This window comes from Xenopus laevis, chromosome 7L (assembly GCF_017654675.1).
Source record: "Xenopus laevis strain J_2021 chromosome 7L, Xenopus_laevis_v10.1, whole genome shotgun sequence".
NCBI classification, from domain to species: domain Eukaryota; kingdom Metazoa; phylum Chordata; class Amphibia; order Anura; family Pipidae; genus Xenopus; species Xenopus laevis.
The window spans coordinates 501,175-523,256 of NC_054383.1; the positions used below are offsets into that span (position 1 = coordinate 501,175).

Genomic DNA, 22,082 nt, shown 5'->3' on the forward strand with positions numbered 1-22,082 from the left:
CCAGTGCCACTGGCAGCCAATCACGCCCAAGCCATCACACTGCCCCCCAAATGTTTTATACACAACTGTGCTATGCTTTGGATCATCAGCTCTCCAACCCTTCTCGAGACTTTTTCTTGCCATCATTCTGCTAGAGCTTCATCTTGGTTTCAACTGTCCAAAGAATATTTTCCCAGAACTGTGCGGCTTTTTTAGATGGTTTTTAGCAAAGTCCAATGTAGCCTTTGTATTGTTGATGCTTATGAGTGGCTTGTACCTTGCAGTGCAGCCTCTGTATTTACTTCATGCAGTCTTCTCTTTATGGTAGACTTGGATATGGAGACTCTACCTCCTGGAGACTGTTCTTCACTTGTTTGGCTCTTGTGAAGGGCTTTCTCTTCCCCATGGAAATGATTCTGAGATCATCCACCACTGTTGTCTTCCGTGGACGTCCAGGTCTTTTTGTGTTGCTGAGTTCACCAGTGATTTCTTTCTTTCTCACCATGTACCAAACTGGAGATTTTGCCTCTCATAATATTGGAGACATTTCTCGGATGGGTTTTTTCTGTTTTTGCAGCTTAAGGAGGACTTGTTTCACCTGCATGGAGAGCTCCTTTGTCCTCATGTTGTCTGTTCCACATACACCCCCCCCCTCAAATCAACTCCAGGGCTTTTATCTGTTTCATTGATAATGACATAACCAAGGAATTGCCCCCAACTGCCCATAGCCTTTGAGGCCGTCTGAGTATAAAAGGCAGCGCAAGAGCGGCTTTTGTCAGTATGTTTTGCAGCGGTAACTGAAGAAGTTCAAAGAAAGGGGGAGCTTCAGGATATGTGGGGAGCGGGGGTGGCCTGCTATGTCCCCATCTGGTTCACACACTGTTCCCTCCATGTGATGAAACAAGATTCTCTGAAATTATACCCAATAACTTTAAGTCAGTCCAAATGAATCCAGCGATTGTGCGGGAATTTTTTTTATAGAAATAGCATTGGGCAGAGTTCAAGGGCCATTTATTGAGGCACTAATATTCAATCTTAGTCACTTGGGCTAGTACCTAAAAAGGAATCTAATTCATATCACCTTATACATTATTATCCTATCCAATTGGCCTCTCAATCAATGATGGAATTGATAGAGAATTATGTTGTGTATCATATACATCATTTGAATCTGCATTATCTTTGCTCAACAAATGTGGCCCAGTTACACTAATGTCAAAAACAGATATTGAATCGGCCTTTAGATTTCTTCCCATTCACCCGCAGTGATTTAGATGACTGGGCTTCCATTTTGATGGTTATTTTTACGTCCCTGCCTATGGTCTGTTCACTGTCCTGTCTGTAGAAATGTTTTCATCTTTTGTTGAGTGGGTAGTGAGTAAAGAGACAGGTTTGGACCTGGTTATTTACTACCTGGATGATTTTTTGTTTGTTGTTGGTCCCAGTAATTCACAGCACTGCCAGAAATGATTGAACACTTCTATTTGACTAGCCAGTACATTAGCTCAGTATAAAACAATAGCCCCAACAACTACTATCACATTCCTGGGCATAGAAATTGGCAGAGTAGCAATTGGGTTCTGCCGGCCTAGAGACAGTTTAGTTGATTCAGCTTTGGTCCTTGAGTAAATCACTCTTAAACAACTGCAGTCTCTTATTGGGCATCTCAGTTTTGCCTCTCTGGTTAGGCCCATGGGGAGAGTGTTCAATAGGAGGTTGGCAGCATTAACTGAAGGTCATTCTACCCCCTATTCTCACATTAGGATAACTTGTGATATAAAGGAGGTCCTCATTTGCACACAATTTGGAACTGCATTTTTTGGAGGTTATCATACCATGGCCTGATGAATGGAAGCATAACTAAGAACTTAGTATTGCTACAATTTTTACTAAAAGTAGTAGCTATGGATATTTGGGGGGACACATCATTTTGTACTAAGAACCCTGCAGCTGAATATGAACATTAAAGCAAAGCACCTACCAGGGAAGGATAACAAATGAGCTGATTTCTTATCTCAATTCCAGTTAGAGGCTTTTCGGGAGCTGCCAGGAGATGTGGAAGCAGAAAGGACACCATGTCCAGAGTATGTCTGCAGTCTACTCTGGCCTCCATAGTAAATCTTATTAAAAGTAATTTAAGTGACAATGACTTAATACTTTTGTTTGTGTTGGAACATTATCATGCTCAGCACTCAGCAGCCACGATCAGGAGCAAATTGGTGAGAATTAGGGATGGGCGAATTTGTCCCGTTTCGCCAAAAAATCCGCACATTTCCAGGGAAATTCGTGAAACTATGAAAATTTGCAAAGCATGAATTTTGAGCCCCACATCCATTTTGATGCTTGCGTCGATTTTGATGCTGGCGTTAATGTCAATGGGCGTCTGAATAATGTTTGCACACAATGGTTTTGACGCAATCGTTTTTTCTGACGAGCCTCAAAATTTTAGCGCCAGTTTTGCGAATTTATTCACTGGTGGCGAAATGCGGAATTAGCCGCTAATTCGCACCTGGCGAATTTATACCCTCATCACTAGTGAGAATCTCATTCTTTTTGAGGCTGTCAGGCCAGACAGACATCACTAAGAGACCAGGGTAGATCATGAAGGGTATTGCAAATAAGGGTATTGCAAATAAGGGTATTGTAAATAAGGGTATTGCAAATAAGAGGCCAGAGGAATTACAAACAGCCTCAGGTTTATACCAATCACACTCCTTCCAGATAGGGGCAGCAACACAGGCCGCTTTATGGGGGCTTCCTGATGCCATGATAAAATGCATTGGTAGATGGGCATCGGAGAGATTTTAGATTTACGCGAGATTTAGCGAGTTTGTATCATTTTACAGGTCATAATAATATGGATAATTGGCCACTCATATAGGAGGGCCGGAAGCAGCCATACAAACTTAACTTGGACTTAAACAAAGAGATGTCCTTTGTTAACTGGATGGGATTAAGGGGCCTCAGATGGAAACAGTTTATGGAGACCCTTATCCAAATGCTGAACAAATGGTCTTTACAACATTTGATCTTAATTCATCTGGGGGGAAAATGATTTAGGTCACACTAGATCAGTGGTCCTAACAAGAGCAATTATAAGTGACCTCACTGAAATGAGACAGTATTTGCCGGACATTTTGGTTGTTTGGTCTGAGGTCATTCCTAGACCTTGCTGGCAAATGGCAGAAATGCGTCCGTTGGAGACAGCCAGAAGAAAACTGAACTTCAGGATGGCCAAATTTGTGAGAACCATCAACATGACAACCTACCGACATGTCCAGCTGGAAGCACAGGATCCAGGCCTTTTCTGCAATTTACATTTAATATACATTGGTCTCGATATTTTCAACATGGGATTGCAGGAAGCAATAGAGAAAGCATTTGCAATTTGGAGGGAGGCCAAGACCTAAGTTAGAGGGTCTTGAAATGGAGGAAAAAGTTCAAGCTCTGGGGCCTCGTTGTTAAAGTCGGAGTTTATCAGATTAAATGGCCACCTACTGAGATGTCAACAGAGGTGGGCCTGGTTAATAAACTGTTTTTGATTGGTTGGAAAGGTTCCGTTGGTGCATGACAGTTCTTTAAGGCAACATGTTTCTGTTAATAACTGGGATGGAATAAAGTTGCTTATTTTCTCCAACCATTTCTCAAGTGTGCCATTATATCATTGAGTAGTTAGTAGATGAAATAAAGTGCTGTCTACCTACCCCATGCAAAATATGACATTAAACGGTTAGTTACTAAAACTCAAATTTTTCTGGTCGGCCTTTTTAGAGTAAAAACTTAAATTTTTCGAGATTTATTTACCCTGATGCTGCAAAAAGCCTGAATTAGAAAATCTGCCATCTCAAGACCTGTCAAGCTCCTTTATAAGTCAATGGCAGATGTCACTATTCCAATTTGAAGATATTGTAGTTTGCACTGGGTTTAGCCTGATAATCCCAAAAATATGGGGTTTTCTGGCAATAACCAAAATAATCAAGCGATTCAGGAGAAAAGTCAGCAAAAATCGTATCAGGAGTCAGGTTTTTTCCAGAATTTATCAAGTTTTTCCGAAATCTTTTTTAGTTTTTAATTTTATTCCAGTTATTTTAATGATAAATAAGGCAAAATTGAGGGTGGGAGTTTGGTCAAGCTTTGTTCAATGAAAAATCAGATAAGATTGGATTTTAGCTAATAACCCCCTAAAAGTGGGAGTGTCTATCTATAAATTGCAAGTATGATATTGCTGAGAAAATGTCTCACCCATTACTCTTTGACAGACATTTTTGCTATAACAAACAAGGGAAAGTTGTGCTCACCACTAATTTTTAAAACCATTAGGCGGGGGGAGGCTGTGACCACAAAATATATATAGACAAATACAAGAGTCCTCTGCACTCAACCCATTATCAATATATTTAAGACAGAGACATTTTGTGCTACTGCTACTGAAAAGTGCCTTACCCTTTAAACAACACAGGGATTGTTTGTCCATATATTGCAATATATTTAAGCTGAACAACTACGTCACACTCATCCCATATCTGGCCAGTCCTACGCTTAATTTTCATCTGATTCATTAAGAATTCTATTGCTTTCCCTTGTTTGTTATAGTTCTACAGGAGCAGTGACCAGCTCCATGTTGTAGCTCCCACTAGGGATGTAGCGAACGGCGGAAAAAATGTTCGCAAACATATTCGCGAACTTGCGTCAAAAATGCGAACGGTTCGCGAATGTCGCGAACCCCATAGACTTCAATGGGAAGGCGAATTTTAAAAGCTAGAAAAGACATTTCTGGCCAGAAAAATGATTTTAAAGTTGTTTAAAGGGTGCAACGACCTGGACAGTGGCATGCCAGAGGGGGATCAAGGGCAAAAATGTTTCTGAAAAATCCATTGTTGACACAGCGCTGCGTTTTGTGCTGTAAAGGGCAGAAATCACACTACGTCACTCAGGTGATGTTTCTGGACACGGAATGTGAAAAAGCTCACACAGCTAGGTGGCACTTGGTTAAAGACTGGGCAAACAATGCCTGCAAGGGCAACGTATACAGTAGTGGATACGGAATATATTATTGCTGCTGTAAAAACATTACTCAGGTGATGTTTACGGACACGGAATTATTATTGTTATTTAGACAGAATGTGAAAAAGCTCACACAGCTAGGTGGCAGTTGTTTGAAGAACACACTGGGCAAACAATGCCTGCAAGGTCAACGTATATACTACAGCAGTGGATACGGAATATATTATTGCTGCTTGGAAAACGTCACTCAGGTGGTGTTTCTGGAGACGGTATTATTATTGATATTTAGACAGAATGTGAACAAGCTCACACAGCTAGGTGGCAGTTGTTTGAAGAACACACTGGGCAAACAATGTCTGCAAGGTCAACGTATACACTACTACAGCAGTGGATACGGAATATATTATTGCTGCTTGGAAAACGTCACTCAGGTGGTGTTTCTGGAGACGGTATTATTATTGATATTTAGACAGAATGTGAACAAGCTCACACAGCTAGGTGGCAGTTGTTTGAAGAACACACTGGGCAAATAATGCCTGCAAGTGCACTACTATTGGTGCACTACTATGAAGAACAGCAAACAGCACTGGACACGTTAAAGAACAGTAAGATAAGTAAAATAAAAAAATATATATATGTATATTAAAAAAAAAAATTACTCGGGTTGGTGCTGCTGAACTACTAGGAGCAGCACAGTAGCACACCAGTCCCACTCCCCAACACAGCTAGACTAATAGCACTGGGCTCTTATAGTAGCAAAGTAAAAAAACAAAAAAGAAAATAAAAGCAGTCCTTACAAGGACTATTGGGTTATTACAGCAGTCAGCAGATGAGATCAGAAGAGATCAGTGCCCACAGCAGCTACATACAGAGCACTGCAGTAGAAGGTAGATTACTAGCCAGCAAAGCTACCTAACCTAAAATGTCCCTCAAATCCCTGCAGACTTCTGTCCCTCCAATACAGAGCAGTATCAAGTAGATTACTAGCCAGCAAACTTACTATCAACTGTCCCTCAAATCACTAACAGCTCTCTCCCTACACTAGCTCTTCCAAGCACACACAGGCAGAATGAAAAAACGCTGCAGGGCTTCAGTTTATATATGGAAGGGGAGTGGTCCAGGGGGTGTGGGGGTGGTCCAGGAGGGAGAGCTTCCTGATTGGCTGCCATGTATCTGCTGGTCTGGGGTGAGAGGTCAAAAATAAGCGCCAGCTAAGGCGAACCCAAATTGGCGAACTTTGCGCGACGTTCGCCAACATTCGGCGGACGCGAACAGTCGATGTTCGCGCGAATTAGTTCGCGGGCGAACAGTCCGCGAGATCCCTAGCTCCCACCCCTCCCAGCTATAGTCAGGTGATCCCACTGGTGTCTAATAAAAGGGCAGCCAAGTTTGGGAGTTTTACTTTGAAAGCAGCAAGTTAAGTTGCAGGTAAAACTTAATCCCTTTGTAAAATGTATAATGAAGCAATTGAATTCTTAATGAATCAGATAAAATTGAGTGTAGGACTGGCCAGATATGGGATGAGTTTATTATTAAATATATTGCAATATATGGACAAACAATCCCTGTGTTGTTTAAAGGGTAAGGCATTTTTCAGTAGCAGTAGCACAAAATGTCTCTGTCTTAAATATATTGATAATGGGTTGAGTACAGAGGACTCTTGTATTTGTCTATAGACATTTTTGCTACCAGAATGTCTCCAGCACAATGAAAATGTCACTACATTACTAATACTACTAATGTGGTTTCTTTGTGTTTGTGGTTGTAGGTCCAAATGCAAGAGAGCTACAGAAATTAACACAAATTCCTTTTATGTCAGTACAAATGGACATTCCTGGAGGTTCTGAGTGATGCCCCTGATTATCTAGGAAAGACCCAACAATAAATGATCTGACAGCCCACTTGTTAAATAAAATATTTATTTGAAAATCCTGTTTGTGCCATAGAATCAGAACCAAAACTGAGACTTTCCAATAAGTTAAAATTTAGTTGGCAGCAATGGTGCTCTGGATCCAGGAGTTGTAGTTGCAGACCTTGGTGTAGACACCAGGATAGTTCCTCTGGGCACATCCAATTCCCCAAGACACAATACCCTGGAGCTGTCCATTGCACACCACGGGGCCACCAGAGTCACCCTAAAGAAAAGACAGATTGTTATTAGACAGATATCACAATGAGTTGCAGTACATCTTATGGAAGATGAATCCTCGGGCAGATAGGTGATGATGGTGGGGCACTCTAAAAATATTACCCAATTAGGAGAATTCCATGTTGGGGCGTCAAGGGAATGGGGTGAGTTACCTGGCAGGAGTCCTTGCCACCCTCCAAGAATCCAGCGCAGAACATGTTGTTGGTGATCTGACCGGGGTAGGCACCTGTACATTGGGCGGTAGTCAGGATGGGGGCACTCAAGCACTGCAGGAGGTTGGGGTAATTGGCTGAAAATAAAAATGTAGATATTAAATATTTATGGAATAAATATCTGAGAATCACACATTTACCAAATAGATACTGAGCTTAATAGTAGACATGGTACCTGACACTAGTGGATCAGCAATAACAATAATCTATCTATGTGCAATCTGACCTCACACAGACTGTGGCTGGAGTTGGAGGTTCAGGGCCAGATTCTTACACTGCAGTATAATTATTCCTGACCAACAGAAATTGGTATTTGTTCATTACAGAATCTACATGACTTGTCCTGATAACTTACAGCCACTGGTGGAAGTGTTGCCCCAGCCAGAGATCAGGCAGCTGGAACCAGCGGCGGCACAACTAGAAGGCAGAGCCACAGCATTCACATTGGAGTTAAGGGAGGCAGGAGAGGCAAGTTTGATCAACATGATGTCATTGTCGATGGTCCTGGAGTTGTAGTTGGGGTGTCTGATGACCTTGGCAGAGTTGATGAATTGTTCTGTTCCTTCACTTAGGGCGATGTTGTGTTCCCCAAGCCTGACCTGGACGCTCCTTCAAGGGAAAGTAGAATTACAAAATGGGGTGAGAAGATTCAACATACAAGGGAAAAGAGATTTTAATTGAGAACAAGCTTGGGTTTAATATGAAATAAGAAGAATATTGTTGGTTATTATACTCAGAAAGAATCTTCATTTGTCTCTATATTTTATAATGATATATTTCAATAACATCTAATTTCCCACAAACAATTAGTTGAAGAGACTCATTATACAGTCTAAATGTAATAATAATAATTTATGATAAAGATTTCTATAGATGCATTTCCCCCCTTTTTAGGATCTGTGAGTATGTGAGTATACTGTCAACCCCCATGGTGATGGTTAGTAGGACTCTATACTTACGATTGGTAACAGTGAGCAGCAGACACAACCCACTGGTTATTGAGCAGAGACCCCCCACAGAAATGGTAGCCAGCGTTTAGGGAGACGATGTAGGGGACTGAGTTCCTGGCGCAGGTGGAACCTCCAATGATCTTGTCATCATCAAAGGCAGCTGGGAAGAGAAGTCACATTCATTTATGTTGTCTAAATATTTACCTTCACAGTAATATTGTCATTTATGAAACCCGCATAGCAGTAGATGTAGAAGAATGGAAGCTCTCAAGATTTCTCAGAAAAAAAGTCAAATATGAGGTTGAGAAGAAGGAGGCATTTGGCAAAGGGACTCACCCGCTGCTCCCAGGAGCACACAGATCAGAAGAAGTTTCATGGTGGAGATGTGTCCAAGTAGATGTTCTACAGGAGAAATTTCTGGTATTTATACCCAAACCTATAGATCAGTCCTTCATAGCTCACCTCTATATTTATAAATAGAAGTAGAGTATGCATATGAGTGGCCTTGGGGGTGATGGGAATGACACAGAGGGACTCACAATCTTGTATTTTCCAGAGGATTTCAGGCTTATCAGGAATGTGTTTGTGAAATTCTTTCCATGCAGATTGCCATTACAGTCTCACTGTTTTTTCTTTTTAAATATAATTCACAGTTGTGTTACTTTGTTTGGGGTTCTTCATATAAGAAATGCAAATACATATGGGTACTCTTACCAGACAAGATCTGTACCCGAGGAGCTGATGCTTGTTTATAGCAAGGAAAAAGTAGAATGCATGCCCCCCATTCATAAAATGAATCCAGTTTTCCATGTTTTGATTCAGTTGTTCTTTTTTACAGCAATGGTTGTTGATTTTCCTGAAGTAGAAAAATTGTATGTCTCAATAACTTGCTCACAAGTATCATCAGCAAAAAGAAAGCAGAGAAGTCATTCTCTCAGCCTGGATTCTTCTTGCAACCAATGGGCTTGAATAATAATCCCTCCTTCTGTGCTCCCCACTTGGCTAAGCAGAGAACATATTAGTGAAATGCACTGAAACACTTTATTCTTAGCAAACAACCACAACATGAATATTTTCATCCAAACTCAGCCAATTGGTTAATTAGTTTGTTCTGATGTTATTGCTGCTGATACAACACATAACAAATTGTGAAAAGGACACGCAAGATGCATGAATACAGTATAATTGCCTTGCAATGCCCACAGCATGACACTATGATGTCAGTGATAACATGGACGGTTTACTAAAACTCAAATTTATCTAACTTTTTTAATTAAAACAAAGTCCACCTAACTCCCATCCACAATTATTATTAAATCAGCTCGAAAAAGTTGGTGTGGGAAAAGTCTCTACAAAATCCTAAAACAATTCGAATTTTTTTGAGTTGTCATCTGAAAAACCCGACTTTTTCAGAACGTGGTACAAAAACCAACACAGATCGCAACATCAACAAATTGTAAAAGGGACATCTGCCATTAACTTCTACATGACCTTGACAGGTTTTAGCTGGAGTATTTTTGGATTTGGATTTTTAGCAGCTTTGGGGTAAAAAAAATCTCTAAAATTTTGAGTTTTCCCCTCTAAAACCTCGAACAACATTTAATAAATAGGCCCCTTAATGGTCTTCCCCCAAGGCCTTAATGAGTAGCCTAATAAAAGCAAAACCCAGATGAGAACTACTTTCAATAATCAGGGGCAGATTTATCAAGGGTCGAATATCGAGGGTTAATTAACCCTCGATATTCGACTAGGAATTGAAATCCTTCGACTTCGAATATCGAAGTCGAAGGATTTAGCGCAGAAAATTCGATCGTACGATCGAAGGATTGTTCCTTCGATCGAACGATTAAATCCTTCGAATCGAACGATTCGAAGGATTTGAATCCAACGATCGAAGGAATATCCTTCGATCAAAAAAACTTAGGAAAGCCTATGGGGACCTTCCCCATAGGCTAACATTGACTTCGGTAGCTTTTATCTGCCGAACTAGGGGGTCGAAGTTTTTTTTAAAGAGACAGTACTTCGACTATCGAATGGTCGAATAGTCGAACGATTTTTAGTTCGAATCCTTCGATAGTCGTAGTCGAAGGTCGAAGTAGCCCATTCGATGGTCGAAGTAGCCCAAAAAACACTTCGAAATTCGAAGTTTTTTTACTTCGAATCCTTCACTCGAGCTTGATGAATCGGCCCCATAATCTTTCATTTATAATCATTTTGTTTTCATCCAAGATATATTTATAAAGGTTTTATTAAATAAATTCATTAACAATATAATACCATTGCCTGAAAGATACTGTATTTAGTAAAATTGAAAGTATAATAAACATCCATACAATGGTTAATAAGTAAATGCAAGAGGATAAAACAAGTAAGAAAAAGCCTAGTAACACATGTGCTACAAATCATATTATTGAAGATCTTAAAGAATTAGATCTTTGTTGTAGAATAATAAATAATATAATGGATCTCTTTTCTATTGATATGATCCATGAAATTCAAAAATCTTTTCCATTTGAACATAAATGCAGTGTAGAATTTATCATTACATTTGTGAAATTCTGCTCTTCAATTCTACTCTAGATTCAATCTGTCCTTCATTGACGACATATTTTCTAACACTGTAGTTATTAATATTGAGTGTGGTTAGTTGTGACGTCAAAGACACTTGGGTCCTGGTGTTACCGTTACTATAAGTCTCTGTGTCTTCCAGAATGTATTTGTTACTTTGCAGTTTTAAAGATCATGTCAAACTTTGGGAAGCTTATGTCCATATTTAAGACAACCATTTTTTGCAGAAAAGTGTTAATTAATTGTTTAAAATTAATATATTAACATACATGTTGTAATTTCAAATTGTAGATCATTTAACCATTTTTTAACCATTTTATCCATGGGAGGTGTTTTTCAGTCAGTTTAATCCTTCTAATTCTATTTAAAAACTGATTATTTAATGGTTCGTCCATTTCCATTGTTAATATGGAATTATTTTATCTGTTTTTAACTTTTAGCTCTTCCTTACTCATTATAAATCTTTGGGCAATGTAGGCCATAAATATCCATCTTTGTCATTTGTGTGTTTTGTGGCAGATACTTAACTCCAAAACAAAAGCACAGGATATTTGAATTAAAAAAAAAAGCTTTTTTTAAATGCAACTAAGGGCGTTTTGGGGAAATGAAAAGACATAACTCGATTTTATCAATGTTAAAACGTGAAGCACAAAAAAATGCATGAAACAAAGAAAGAAATTGCCAGTACTCAGTCTAACCCACATTTTGGAGTTGACCAACTGCTAGGAACAATAAAGCCATTATTTCTATACAAAAAGAAGGAAGAGATTGCCAGGCATGGTTTGCCTTTAAAAATAATTATTACAAAAAATCAGGTGTTAGTACCACACTTTGGCCAAAATATGTAAGCTCACGTGCCAGGTCAAGACTACACATTGTAAGGGAGTCCTACACTGTCTATTAGCATTCTAAGGGGTATATTTATCAAAGAGTTAAGTTAAAGTTCACCACAGTCCTCTAGAGTGAAATTCCGCCACTCTCCATTCATTTCTATGGGATTTTGAATGCCATATTTATCGAAGGATGAACTTTCACTTTCACCCATTGATAAATACTCTTTTAAAAATCCCATAGAAATGAATGGAGAGTGGCAGAATTTCACTCTAGAGGACTGTGGTGAACTTTAACTTAACTCTTTGATAAATATTCCCCTAAGTCTGTAGTGCATTTAAAATCAGATCCTGCAGCAAACTGAGTAGACTGAGTAGTAAGACCATGGTGCACTTACCCTTAACTCAGGTGCTGTAGTGAGAAAGCGCGGAGATTTTAAGCCCAAGCCAATTAAGTAGCTTCTAGCTGCCATTAAGCCTATAGAACAAGGAATGATTTACAGGTATAGTTCCATTGGCTGTTTTTTTATGGTTTATTGTGTTCTGAATGATTTAAGTGATTGTCCTGAAGAAGAGCTACGCCTGCTCTACATCTTTATCTTTACAATACTTGTCAAATTCTGGATCTTTTTATAGGTGAATTGATTCTATTTACATTCCATTAGAAGATACTGAGATGATTTATTTATAGTGGACAATAGAAGTGACGATTGTATAATAATTTTAGTAATACAAAAAATAATTTTTTACCGGCACAAGTGACTAGGACATATACTTAGGTAACTGTTCCACACAATATTACTACATTAAAAATGATGAAACTGTAATATTCAGTTAATATACTCAGATGTACTATATATAGATACTTATATATAGATGTATAGTAACAATGTAGGAATATATCGAACGTCACTTCTTTCCTTAAGAAACCGAATAAACATTCTTAATAGAATTTAACCAATAAGAATATTTGAATTAAATCTCAAATAATATATAATTCTACAATAGACAGAATGTAGTAGAATAAAGTCAAAGGGCAACTGGACTTTTAAAGCTTTCTTGAAAACGTTTTCACATCTCTCATCTGAAGAAGCCGCTCGGGTGTGGATTAAAACTTTTTCAAGAAAAGTGGTGAATTCACAAAAGTGTTAATATTGTGACAAAATAAAAGATGAAGATAAGAATGTTGGATTTCCCACCAAATTCACAAACCTCTATCTCCACTTTTGTGAATTTGTCTTTTAAACAAACAGTTTTCAAATTTTGTCTTTCGCACAACATTTTAATGACATTTTTTCTGAATTTGTCTTTAGCTCTTACTAAACCTGTCAGTCAGTCAACAAATTGGAATTTCCAGAGGAGGGGGTTTATTTTACCTAGGAAAAGTATACATCATTTTTCAGGATAACCTGGGATTTCTAAATCTACCGACATTGGGTAATTCCAATTCTGTAACAAGATATAAGGCTCTAAATATAAAAATATACAGATTTGTATCAGAAATATGTTTTAGGTCACGTGTCTAAGTGCTGCTAAAACTAAAAAAATGGCTGGGATAATATTTAGATAATATATTCACTCAAATTGCTAATATTGCCTCAAATTAGTAAAATAATGCAAGTGTGAGTTAAAAACTTTTTACATATCAAATTTTATAAAATACACTTTTTTTGTTTACTCAGTGTTTTATAGTGATGGACGAATTTAATCGGCAGGCGCAAATTCGCGGAAAAAAACGGGCGCTGGCGTCAAAAACGAGACGCCGGCGCCGTTTCGCGAATTTTTCGCCGTTTCGCGAAATTCGCGAATTTTTCGGCGAAGCGAAACGCCCATCACTAGTGTTTTACTATTGAGGCTTTTACACCTATAGGATTAGACACAAAATTGTGCCCTGCCTATAAAATACTGATCCCTATTAATATGCTAATTCAACAATGGGGCACCTGCAAGAGGTGTGAAATGAATATTGGGAGAACCAAAGCAGAGCAAATTATTTTAGACTTGATCTGACACATGGGGAAGAGTTACAATGAGCTTTACTCCATGTTTTAAAATGTTGGGAGAAAAATATTGTTTAAAATGTCATTTTTATGTTGTTTGAAAGAAAAATTCATAAAAGTGTCTGTAAACTGTCTTTCTTTCACTAAAAATTAAAAGTGGTGGTTGAGTGGGAATTTAGGCGGATTTCTGTTTGTGAATATGAAGAAAGTATTTTAAACCAGTTTACCACCACTTTTACTCCAAAAATGGTCTCTCTCCACTTTTGTCAATTCCCCCCTTAAAGTTTTAAAGTCTACTAGATACTGTATCTCATGACCGGCATGAATGAGAATCTTTATAGACAAATTCAACAATAGAAATGGAAGATGAACAGTTTTGAGTCATATCTCTATCACTGTATGGTCAGAAAGGATATTTCTCTGGGAATTTTCTTGAAAATGCTGATATTGCCAGTAACATTAGGGTTTTTGTAACAGATAATTTTATCTGTAAGATCTGGATTTTTGTTTGAAAGGATTCCTTTTTTTTAATTTAAGTTTATTATTTGATTGAGATTCTGGATTGTAAGTGAATCTTTCTATATTCTTAAAATCCTTAAAGATGTAAGTGCCTGTAGATAAAACATTTTTAGAATTGCAGGATATCATTTCATTTTCAATAATTTGTTTTGCCATTTATAAAAAAAATGCCACAAAACATCAAATAAGAACAATACAAACAGGCTTGATCTTATCACACACATCAGAAACTGCAATATGAATATTGCTGAACATTTCAAGTTATAATTAATACAAGCAAAGGTCATTAAATCCAAATAGAAAAAGCTTTGTCATAACTACTGAATAAATAATTTAAATGAATAATTGAATCTTAACTGAGAAATGTGTTCTCTGTCCTTATTACTCAAAAAAGTCAAAGTCTGGAGAACATTTTATCATGTATTCTTTTCTCTATTTACCAAATCTAAATGTGATGCTCTCAGATGAACATAATTCATAAAGATATTTGAAAACATCCAATTTCCTAGGTGGGTGGGGATTGATCTTGTGTTTATAAACACTGGCTCAAAGAAACACTGAAGGAATTTTTCTGGATTTGGATTTCTTTTCCCATTAAACTAAAATGATTTGCTGATATCAGTTGGAAGGTTAAGCAGACATATTAATGGATTTAGTTTAGATATTTAAAGCAGGGCAAACATTATTAATATGACTTTAGTATTTAGTATTAGTATTTGTACTTTGAAAGTTTTAATGGCTAAATGTATAAAACTAAAATTGTGTTCTTCCCATATTTCAGTATCAATTAATTTGTTACAGGCCTTCAAAAATGAAGTCAAATGCTCAGGTAATATAGGAGTACCCAGAAATAGAGACCATTTTATACTGGTTTCATCCAAAAAGAATCTTTGGTCGCTGTTAAGAAGCCACAAATTATTAGTTAAGTTTCAGATATTAACAATAGCTGGATCATCTATAAATGTAGCAAGCGGTTTCCAAATGGGATGTTGATATAAAGACATAAAGACAACCACTTAGGGCTTAGTATAGATTTGTGGGAGCCTCTCGGTTGGTAATAACCCATATTTACCTCCATCTGGGAGTTTAAGGGGCTGCCATGATGACAAATCCCTATTATCAACATCCACAATGGGTTTTATGAATTTGATGCCTTTTGTTTTCCAAGATAGGAGAAAAGGACAAGCAGAAGAAGCATTACATTTGGAATTATTCTGTACAGGAAGAAAAGGAATATATTGATAATTAGTATTATATCTCTTATGCAATCCCTATAGAAAGGATTCTACTTAATCCTTGGATTTTGCAAACTCCAAAGTATATGAAGATATTCTAAAATGTTGTCTTAGAATTGCAGGATATTATTGAAAATGTATAATCAAGCTGTAAGTTTTGGCTGATTTAAAAACTCAACTCTTCTTAATGTTATTTTGAACTGACTGCAGAAGAATTCTCTTCAACTGACCCTTTCCTTTATTTTTACCATACTGGAAGTTCCAATAAATTCTATCTTGTGGGAGATTTCTAATGGTTAACTTTTTATTTACCCTTATCTGTTGCTGTTGTCTGACTTTTCCACTCAAGCTCCCCTCAGAGATTCAAACTTTTGCCTTAGCATTTAATCAAATAACAGATACAAAGAAAAATAGTGTATTTGTCATTCAACCACAGTTTTCAAGAATATGTAAGGCAGCAAATACATGGTTGGGACACTGAGTTGAACAGACATGTCTTATCCTGGGTGTTACCAAACTTGAAAAACCCTAAAAAATGGCATTACCTTTAATGACCTCTTTATAGATCCCTAGTAAGATCATACCTTGAGTATGAGGTGCAGTTTTGGGCTCTAGCTCTTAACAAGGGAAACTGGCAAAATAAATGGAGCAGTGAATCTGTGATTAAAGGTTGAGGTTGTCACTCTAGAGAAAAGACATTCGCGTGGGGCAGGCTCTTATTGGAAATCTGTAGGTTCTGGCAAACGCAAAATGGTCTACTGTAAAATGCCATAGAAAATCACTATTTTGAACTTCGGGGAGCTGTCTGGGCTTCCACTTGAAATACCAGGGCGTACTTTGTATCTCAGTCCTGCACTGGCGAGGGGACATGATTAGTCTTTACAGTTACATTAGAGGACATTATAGACAGATAGAAACTTAATTTGAAATAGAAGAGAACAAAGAGCAAGAGGAGCTGAACTTTCATTTGAAGTATCGCAAATGGTGAAGGCAGTGAGGTTGGAAAATGCCCTCCCAGGATGTTATCATGTCCGATTCTATAAATGACTTTAAGAGGGTCTTGGATAACTTTTTTGGACAAGCAGAATACCCAAGACTGTAGTGATCTTTAGTGTATCAGTAAGTCTGTATGTCTATGTGTTGGGGGTCATTAGGAGGGGTTGACATGAATTGCCTTTTTTCAACTCTTTTTTCAAATGTAACTATGTAGTGATATTTCATTAACAGCATTTGGTTGGTCGGAAAGTGTGTTATACCTGTTGGTTTCTTAGTATTTCTGGCTGCAGGTCTAAACACAAGAGACTTACAAAAATTAACATACAAAGAAGACAAAACAGTAAATGTTCTGACATTAAAATATTTATTTGTTTCAAGTCTTGTGCGAGTTTTATTTGTGCCAAGAACCAAAGATTATACTTTCCAATAAGTTAAAGGATTAGTTGGCAGCAATGGTGCTCTGGATCCAGGAGTTGTAGTTGCAGACCTTGGTGTAGACACCAGGATAGTTCCTCTGGGCACAACCGATTCCCCAAGACACAATACCCTGGAGCTGTCCATTGCACACCACGGGGCCACCAGAATCACCCTAAAAACAGGAGAGATTGTTATTGAACAGGTCTCACATTAAGTTGCTGTACTTCTTATGGAAGATGAACCTTCAGGCAAATGGGTGATGACTGAGAGTCACCTTGAAAACTGCATTAAGCATTACTGAAATAAGAGAATTAAGTATTGGGGCATTATTGAGATGGAATGTTACCTGGCAGGAGTCCTTGCCACCCTCCAAGAATCCGGCACAGAACATGTTGTTGGTGATCTGCCCGGGGTAGGCACCGGAACACTGGGCGGTAGTCAGGATGGGGGCACTCAAGCACTGCAGAAGGTCGGGGTAATTGGCTAAAAAATAAAAAGTTAAATGACTAGATATTGTAGCATTTAACTGAGATGTACATATTTTACCCCCCATGTTGAGCTGTACAGTAGACATATTTGTTCAGTTTCTGAGTAGAGATTAATTTTAGTTTATATTCCTATAAAATGTAAGTAAAATGTGTAATGATTCTGCCAGGGGAATCTTCATTTCAGTCTTCCCTGGAACGCACAGCTGGTAGAGATTGTGTCTCTGTATGGGGTCAGTTTTGTGGGAGACTTCTTTGTCACCAATCTCTGCCACTCATAGAGATAGGCTGTTTGTTGTTTTATGTGGGTTAGACAACAAAGCTTAACTCTAAGTCACTCATTATTCCCCCACCGAAAGCAAGGAACCCTATTCAGAAGCAGCTTCAGGGAACAGCTACTAATTTCCTTGCGTAGACTTGTCCCATCACTGCCAGTTGGGCAGGTGCCTTGGTAACAAAGAAATGACCGAAGTCAAAACACTGGGCCTGAAAACAAATACATTTGTTTATTCAATTTATTTTTATCTTTGGAGATGATGTTTTTCAAAAACTTGAATTTATTTTTAATACATCTTTCCAATTGTTCCTACAAGGATATCTACATTGGAATTTAAAGGCAAACTACAAAGGAAATACATCTTTTACAAACTGGGCAGTTTCTAATTTTTGTGGACCTTCTTTTACTTTCTCCTCAGAGACCCACAATACATGACTGATAAAGAGTTATCCACTCAGAAATAAAGAAGAATTTATATGTATGTGAATGGGACGTGAATCTGACCTCACATGGACTGTGGCTGAGCTGTAGGTTCAAGGGGCAGAATCTTATGCTACAGTATAATTATTCTTTAAGACTTTGACCCACAGAAGTGGGTATTTGTTCATTACAGATTCTTGTTCAGATAACTTACAGGTAGTGGTGGAAATGTTCCCCCAGCCAGAGATCAGGCAGCTGGAACCAGCGGCGGCACAACTAGAAGGCAGAGCCACAGCATTCACATTGGAGTTAAGGGAGGCAGGAGAGGCAAGTTTGATCAACATGATGTCATTGTCGATGGTCCTGGAGTTGTAGTTGGGGTGTCTGATGACCTTGGCAGAGTTGATGAATTGTTCTGTTCCTTCACTTAGGGCGATGTTGTGTTCCCCAAGCCTGACCTGTACATTCCTTTAAGGTAAAGTAAAATAGACAGAAATTTAATGTCAATGGAGAAGGAAATGTATGGAGTAATTTACTATACACAGGAAAGGAGATTGTATTTGGGGAATAAGCTTGGAAATTAACATGGCAAAGGAATAATTTGTATAAGGTTTTTGGTAAAATGATGATGTTGATCATTCCAGTAGAACCCCATGGTTCTGGTCATATTATGTAGGACTCTATACTTACGCTTTCCAGCAGTGAGCAGCAGACACAACCCACTGGTTAGAGATCAGAGACCCCCCACAGAAATGGTACCCAGAGTTCAGGGAGACGATGTAGGGGACAGAGTTCCTGGCACAAGTAGAACCTCCAATGATCTTGTCATCATCGATGGCAGCTGGGAAGGCAGCTGGGAAGAGAAGTCACATTTATTCAAACTTATAGTAGTTAAGCAAATGGTGGAAGAGTAGGGAAAATAATAGATTGCACTAACAAATGGCTAAAAGCTCTTTACCCAATGTAAGGACATTCCCCTAAAATACAACAATAACATAATAGGGTACTCTTGTACCATAAAATAGAAAGGCGAGAATAAGAGACTAATTAAGTAAGAGACATTTGGCAAGAGGACTCACCCGCTGCTCCCAAGAGCACACAGATCAGAAGAAGTTTCATGGTGGAGATGTGTCCAAGTAGATGTTCTGCAGGAGAAACTTTTGATATTTATACCCAAACCTAAAGATCAGCCCTTGACTTTTTACCTTTCTATGTCTATATATAGAAGCGCAGAGTATAAATATAAGTGGCCTTGGGACGATGATGATGGAAAGTACACAGAGGGGCAAACAACTTTCCATACAGTTTCAGACTTATCAGGAAGGTGTTTGTGAAATTCCTTTTGTAGAATTTCTGTTCCCTCTTAGAGATGCATAGGGAAGAATTAATGACATCTTAGCCCCTATTTATCTCCACTTAAGCCATTGTACTCTACTCAGTTTATCTGTTATCTTCTGTACAACCAAGAGGCCTACAGCCCAACTGCAAACTGAATGGCTGCCCCCATGGCTACGCAACAGTTTATTTATATAAACTATAGCAGAGTTCCACCACCATTTCTACCAGTGCAGGATCAGAATTCTGCAAATAACAGTCTCTCTAAATCTTCCAACACTCACACAGACACTGCTTGGCTAATTGTACAGAAATTGCCCTCAACCCTGTACCAATTTGTGTCTCACGCGTATAATTCACAAGTTCATGAAATGTAAATAAAGAAAAATGTGGGACAATAAATAGTTAAAACATTTCATGAACTCAATTCATGAACACCGACTAATTAATACGCTACGGAAATTAATTGATGAAATAATTGCAAATATATCTGTGTCAATTAAAGTGCCACGTTTTTCCACAATCATAAAAGTGCCAGAAATGATCTCCTGATTCTTTTACTTCAAGCTGTTCTCCCTCTAAGAACCATGGGGTTTGTGGTTTTGTAGGTTAAACAGTCTCTCCCATGTAGTTTAGGAAAGGTCATTTGTGTGACCGCAGCCCATTGGCTTCATTCCCAGGGATTAGCAAAACTGAGGATAGAAGTTTAAGGGAACAGCTCCACCATTATTTTATTTCAATTTTTCTATTCTTATCCTATTTATTAAAGGAGAAGGAAACCCTGTAGAGATCAGCAATCTCCGTCAAATTCGACGCATGCACGGTAAATCGTGCCAACTGCGCATGCGCCGACATACCGATCTCCTAGTCAGTTTACCGAGGACCCAGAAGATGGATGCCATGAAGTCCGTTGCCAGAATGTGTGATGAGGGGTAAGTATAAAGTATGGGGGAGGAGGGAGGGGGGTCTACATGGGGTGGGGGGTACAGGGTTTTTTCTACAGGGTTTCCTTTCTCCTTTAAGGTGATTTCTGTCTGGCATAATTCATGATAATTTCTTTTAACTTGAATCAATTATCAGTCTATTATTGCACTGGCATTTTTGTGATTTTGGAAAAATGTGGCACTTTCATTGACACAGATAGATTTGCAATTAATTCATTATGGGTATCAATTAATTTCCGTAGGGTATTTATTAATTGGTGTTCATGAATTGAGTTCATGAAATATTTTAAAGGTTTATTGTTCCATATTTTTATTTATATTTCATGAACTTGTGAATTGATTATACACACGTGAGACACAAATTGGTACTGGGTTGAGGGCAATTTCTGTACAATTAGCCAAGTAGAGGTATCTCCTATAGTAGGGTAATTGATTTAATATGGTATTTTATTGAAGGAAAAGGGTGACTTTCTCTAAAATAATATAGTTCTTTCCTGATTGTCACAAGTCATGTAACATCTGGGACGTGGGTAGCGAGTCCAATAGATGTTATTGGCGACAACTAGTGAAGGAAACTGCTCCTATCAGAGGCTATTGATAGAACTTAGTCTGAAGCCTATAGGCGACCCTGTCTTTCTATATACCATGGCATCCAGAAATTGCATGCAGTGACCGTCTGTATTCACTGTGAATCATTTATTTTTGAAGATACAGTATTTGATTCAAATTACTCAAACCACAGAAAAAATCGTTTGTCTATATAGTGCCTATAATAAACCCCATTCTGATGAAACAGCGGGTGGCCCAGTAAGTGACAGGCTTTGTATATATGCATAAAGGAATGGGCCTATGAGGGTGCCACACTGGATCCCTTAGCAGTGCCCAAAAACTACAAGAAAATTTGATTTAAAACAATTCTTATACAGTAGGAATTCCAATCAAGATGTACAAATTCAATTGGGGGACCCTTATATTACTAGTCTAGCAACTCAGTCCCATTTTGCTTTGCCAAAAATGTGCAAAATGAGTAAACATTTGCAAAATTAGTTAATATCAATAGGTGTTTTTTGCCCAACTTTTTCCAAGCTGCTCAACTTTTTATTTACAATACATTGTAGTCTATGGGCATTTCTTTTTGCTGCAAACATGGCAAAATATTTCACTCATCACTGATTACCATTCATCAATTACCTGAGTGCCTTTATGCCCGAATCATGCGCCATGCCGATGGGAACCCATGGTAACAAATGGGAAATTCCCCAGGGCTTATGTTGCCAATGACATGTACAAAATCAACAAAGTCAACTTTGATGCCGGCACCCATTAATGTCAATGGGCGTCCGTTAATCGTTTTCACAAGCAAATTTATTCACCGGTGGTGAAACGCAGAAATTCACCATGAATTTGTGCCTGGCAAATAAATTGGCCCATCACTAGTGTTAAATTCTTATGACTTTTATGTAATGTGTATATGACAGGTCCATGTATAAACCATCCCTCAGCTCACTTGATATCCAGCCGAATAATCAGGCATCATCCAACATGTTTCTTAGCTGTAGCTGTAAAAATAGCCAAATATGTGGATGGCTTATAGCAGCCATTAGGGCAAGAGACTGGTTCTACAAGGGTATGCTGGGGGATCATGTTGAATCACCAGACATCATGTCTCTCTACATGCAGGATTTATGTCAGTGAATATCTGACACCCAACTGCTGCATGAAGACAGAATGAAGAGAAACAGATGCTGAGAGAGGAATAGTG

At 38.3% G+C, this 22,082-nt stretch overlaps 3 protein-coding genes across 3 annotated transcripts in view; all 3 read right to left on the reverse strand.

Moving 5' to 3' along the window:
• Positions 1-22,082, reverse strand: part of LOC443731 (TCR VDJC BV5 BJ1) — a 188,089-nt gene that overhangs the window by 145,450 nt on the left and 20,557 nt on the right.
• On the reverse strand, positions 6,889-8,709 carry LOC108695984 (trypsin). Its single transcript, XM_018224943.2, has 5 exons — positions 8,631-8,709; positions 8,304-8,454; positions 7,700-7,953; positions 7,285-7,421; positions 6,889-7,118 (listed from the first exon to the last, which is right to left on the reverse strand). The coding sequence occupies exons 1-5, from the start codon at positions 8,668-8,670 to the stop codon at positions 6,969-6,971; spliced, it is 732 nt and encodes a 243-aa protein (XP_018080432.1). The 5' UTR covers positions 8,671-8,709; the 3' UTR covers positions 6,889-6,968.
• LOC108695981 (trypsin) lies at positions 16,836-18,474 on the reverse strand. Its single transcript, XM_018224940.2, has 3 exons — positions 18,256-18,474; positions 17,206-17,342; positions 16,836-17,031 (listed from the first exon to the last, which is right to left on the reverse strand). The coding sequence occupies exons 1-3, from the start codon at positions 18,383-18,385 to the stop codon at positions 16,882-16,884; spliced, it is 417 nt and encodes a 138-aa protein (XP_018080429.2). The 5' UTR covers positions 18,386-18,474; the 3' UTR covers positions 16,836-16,881.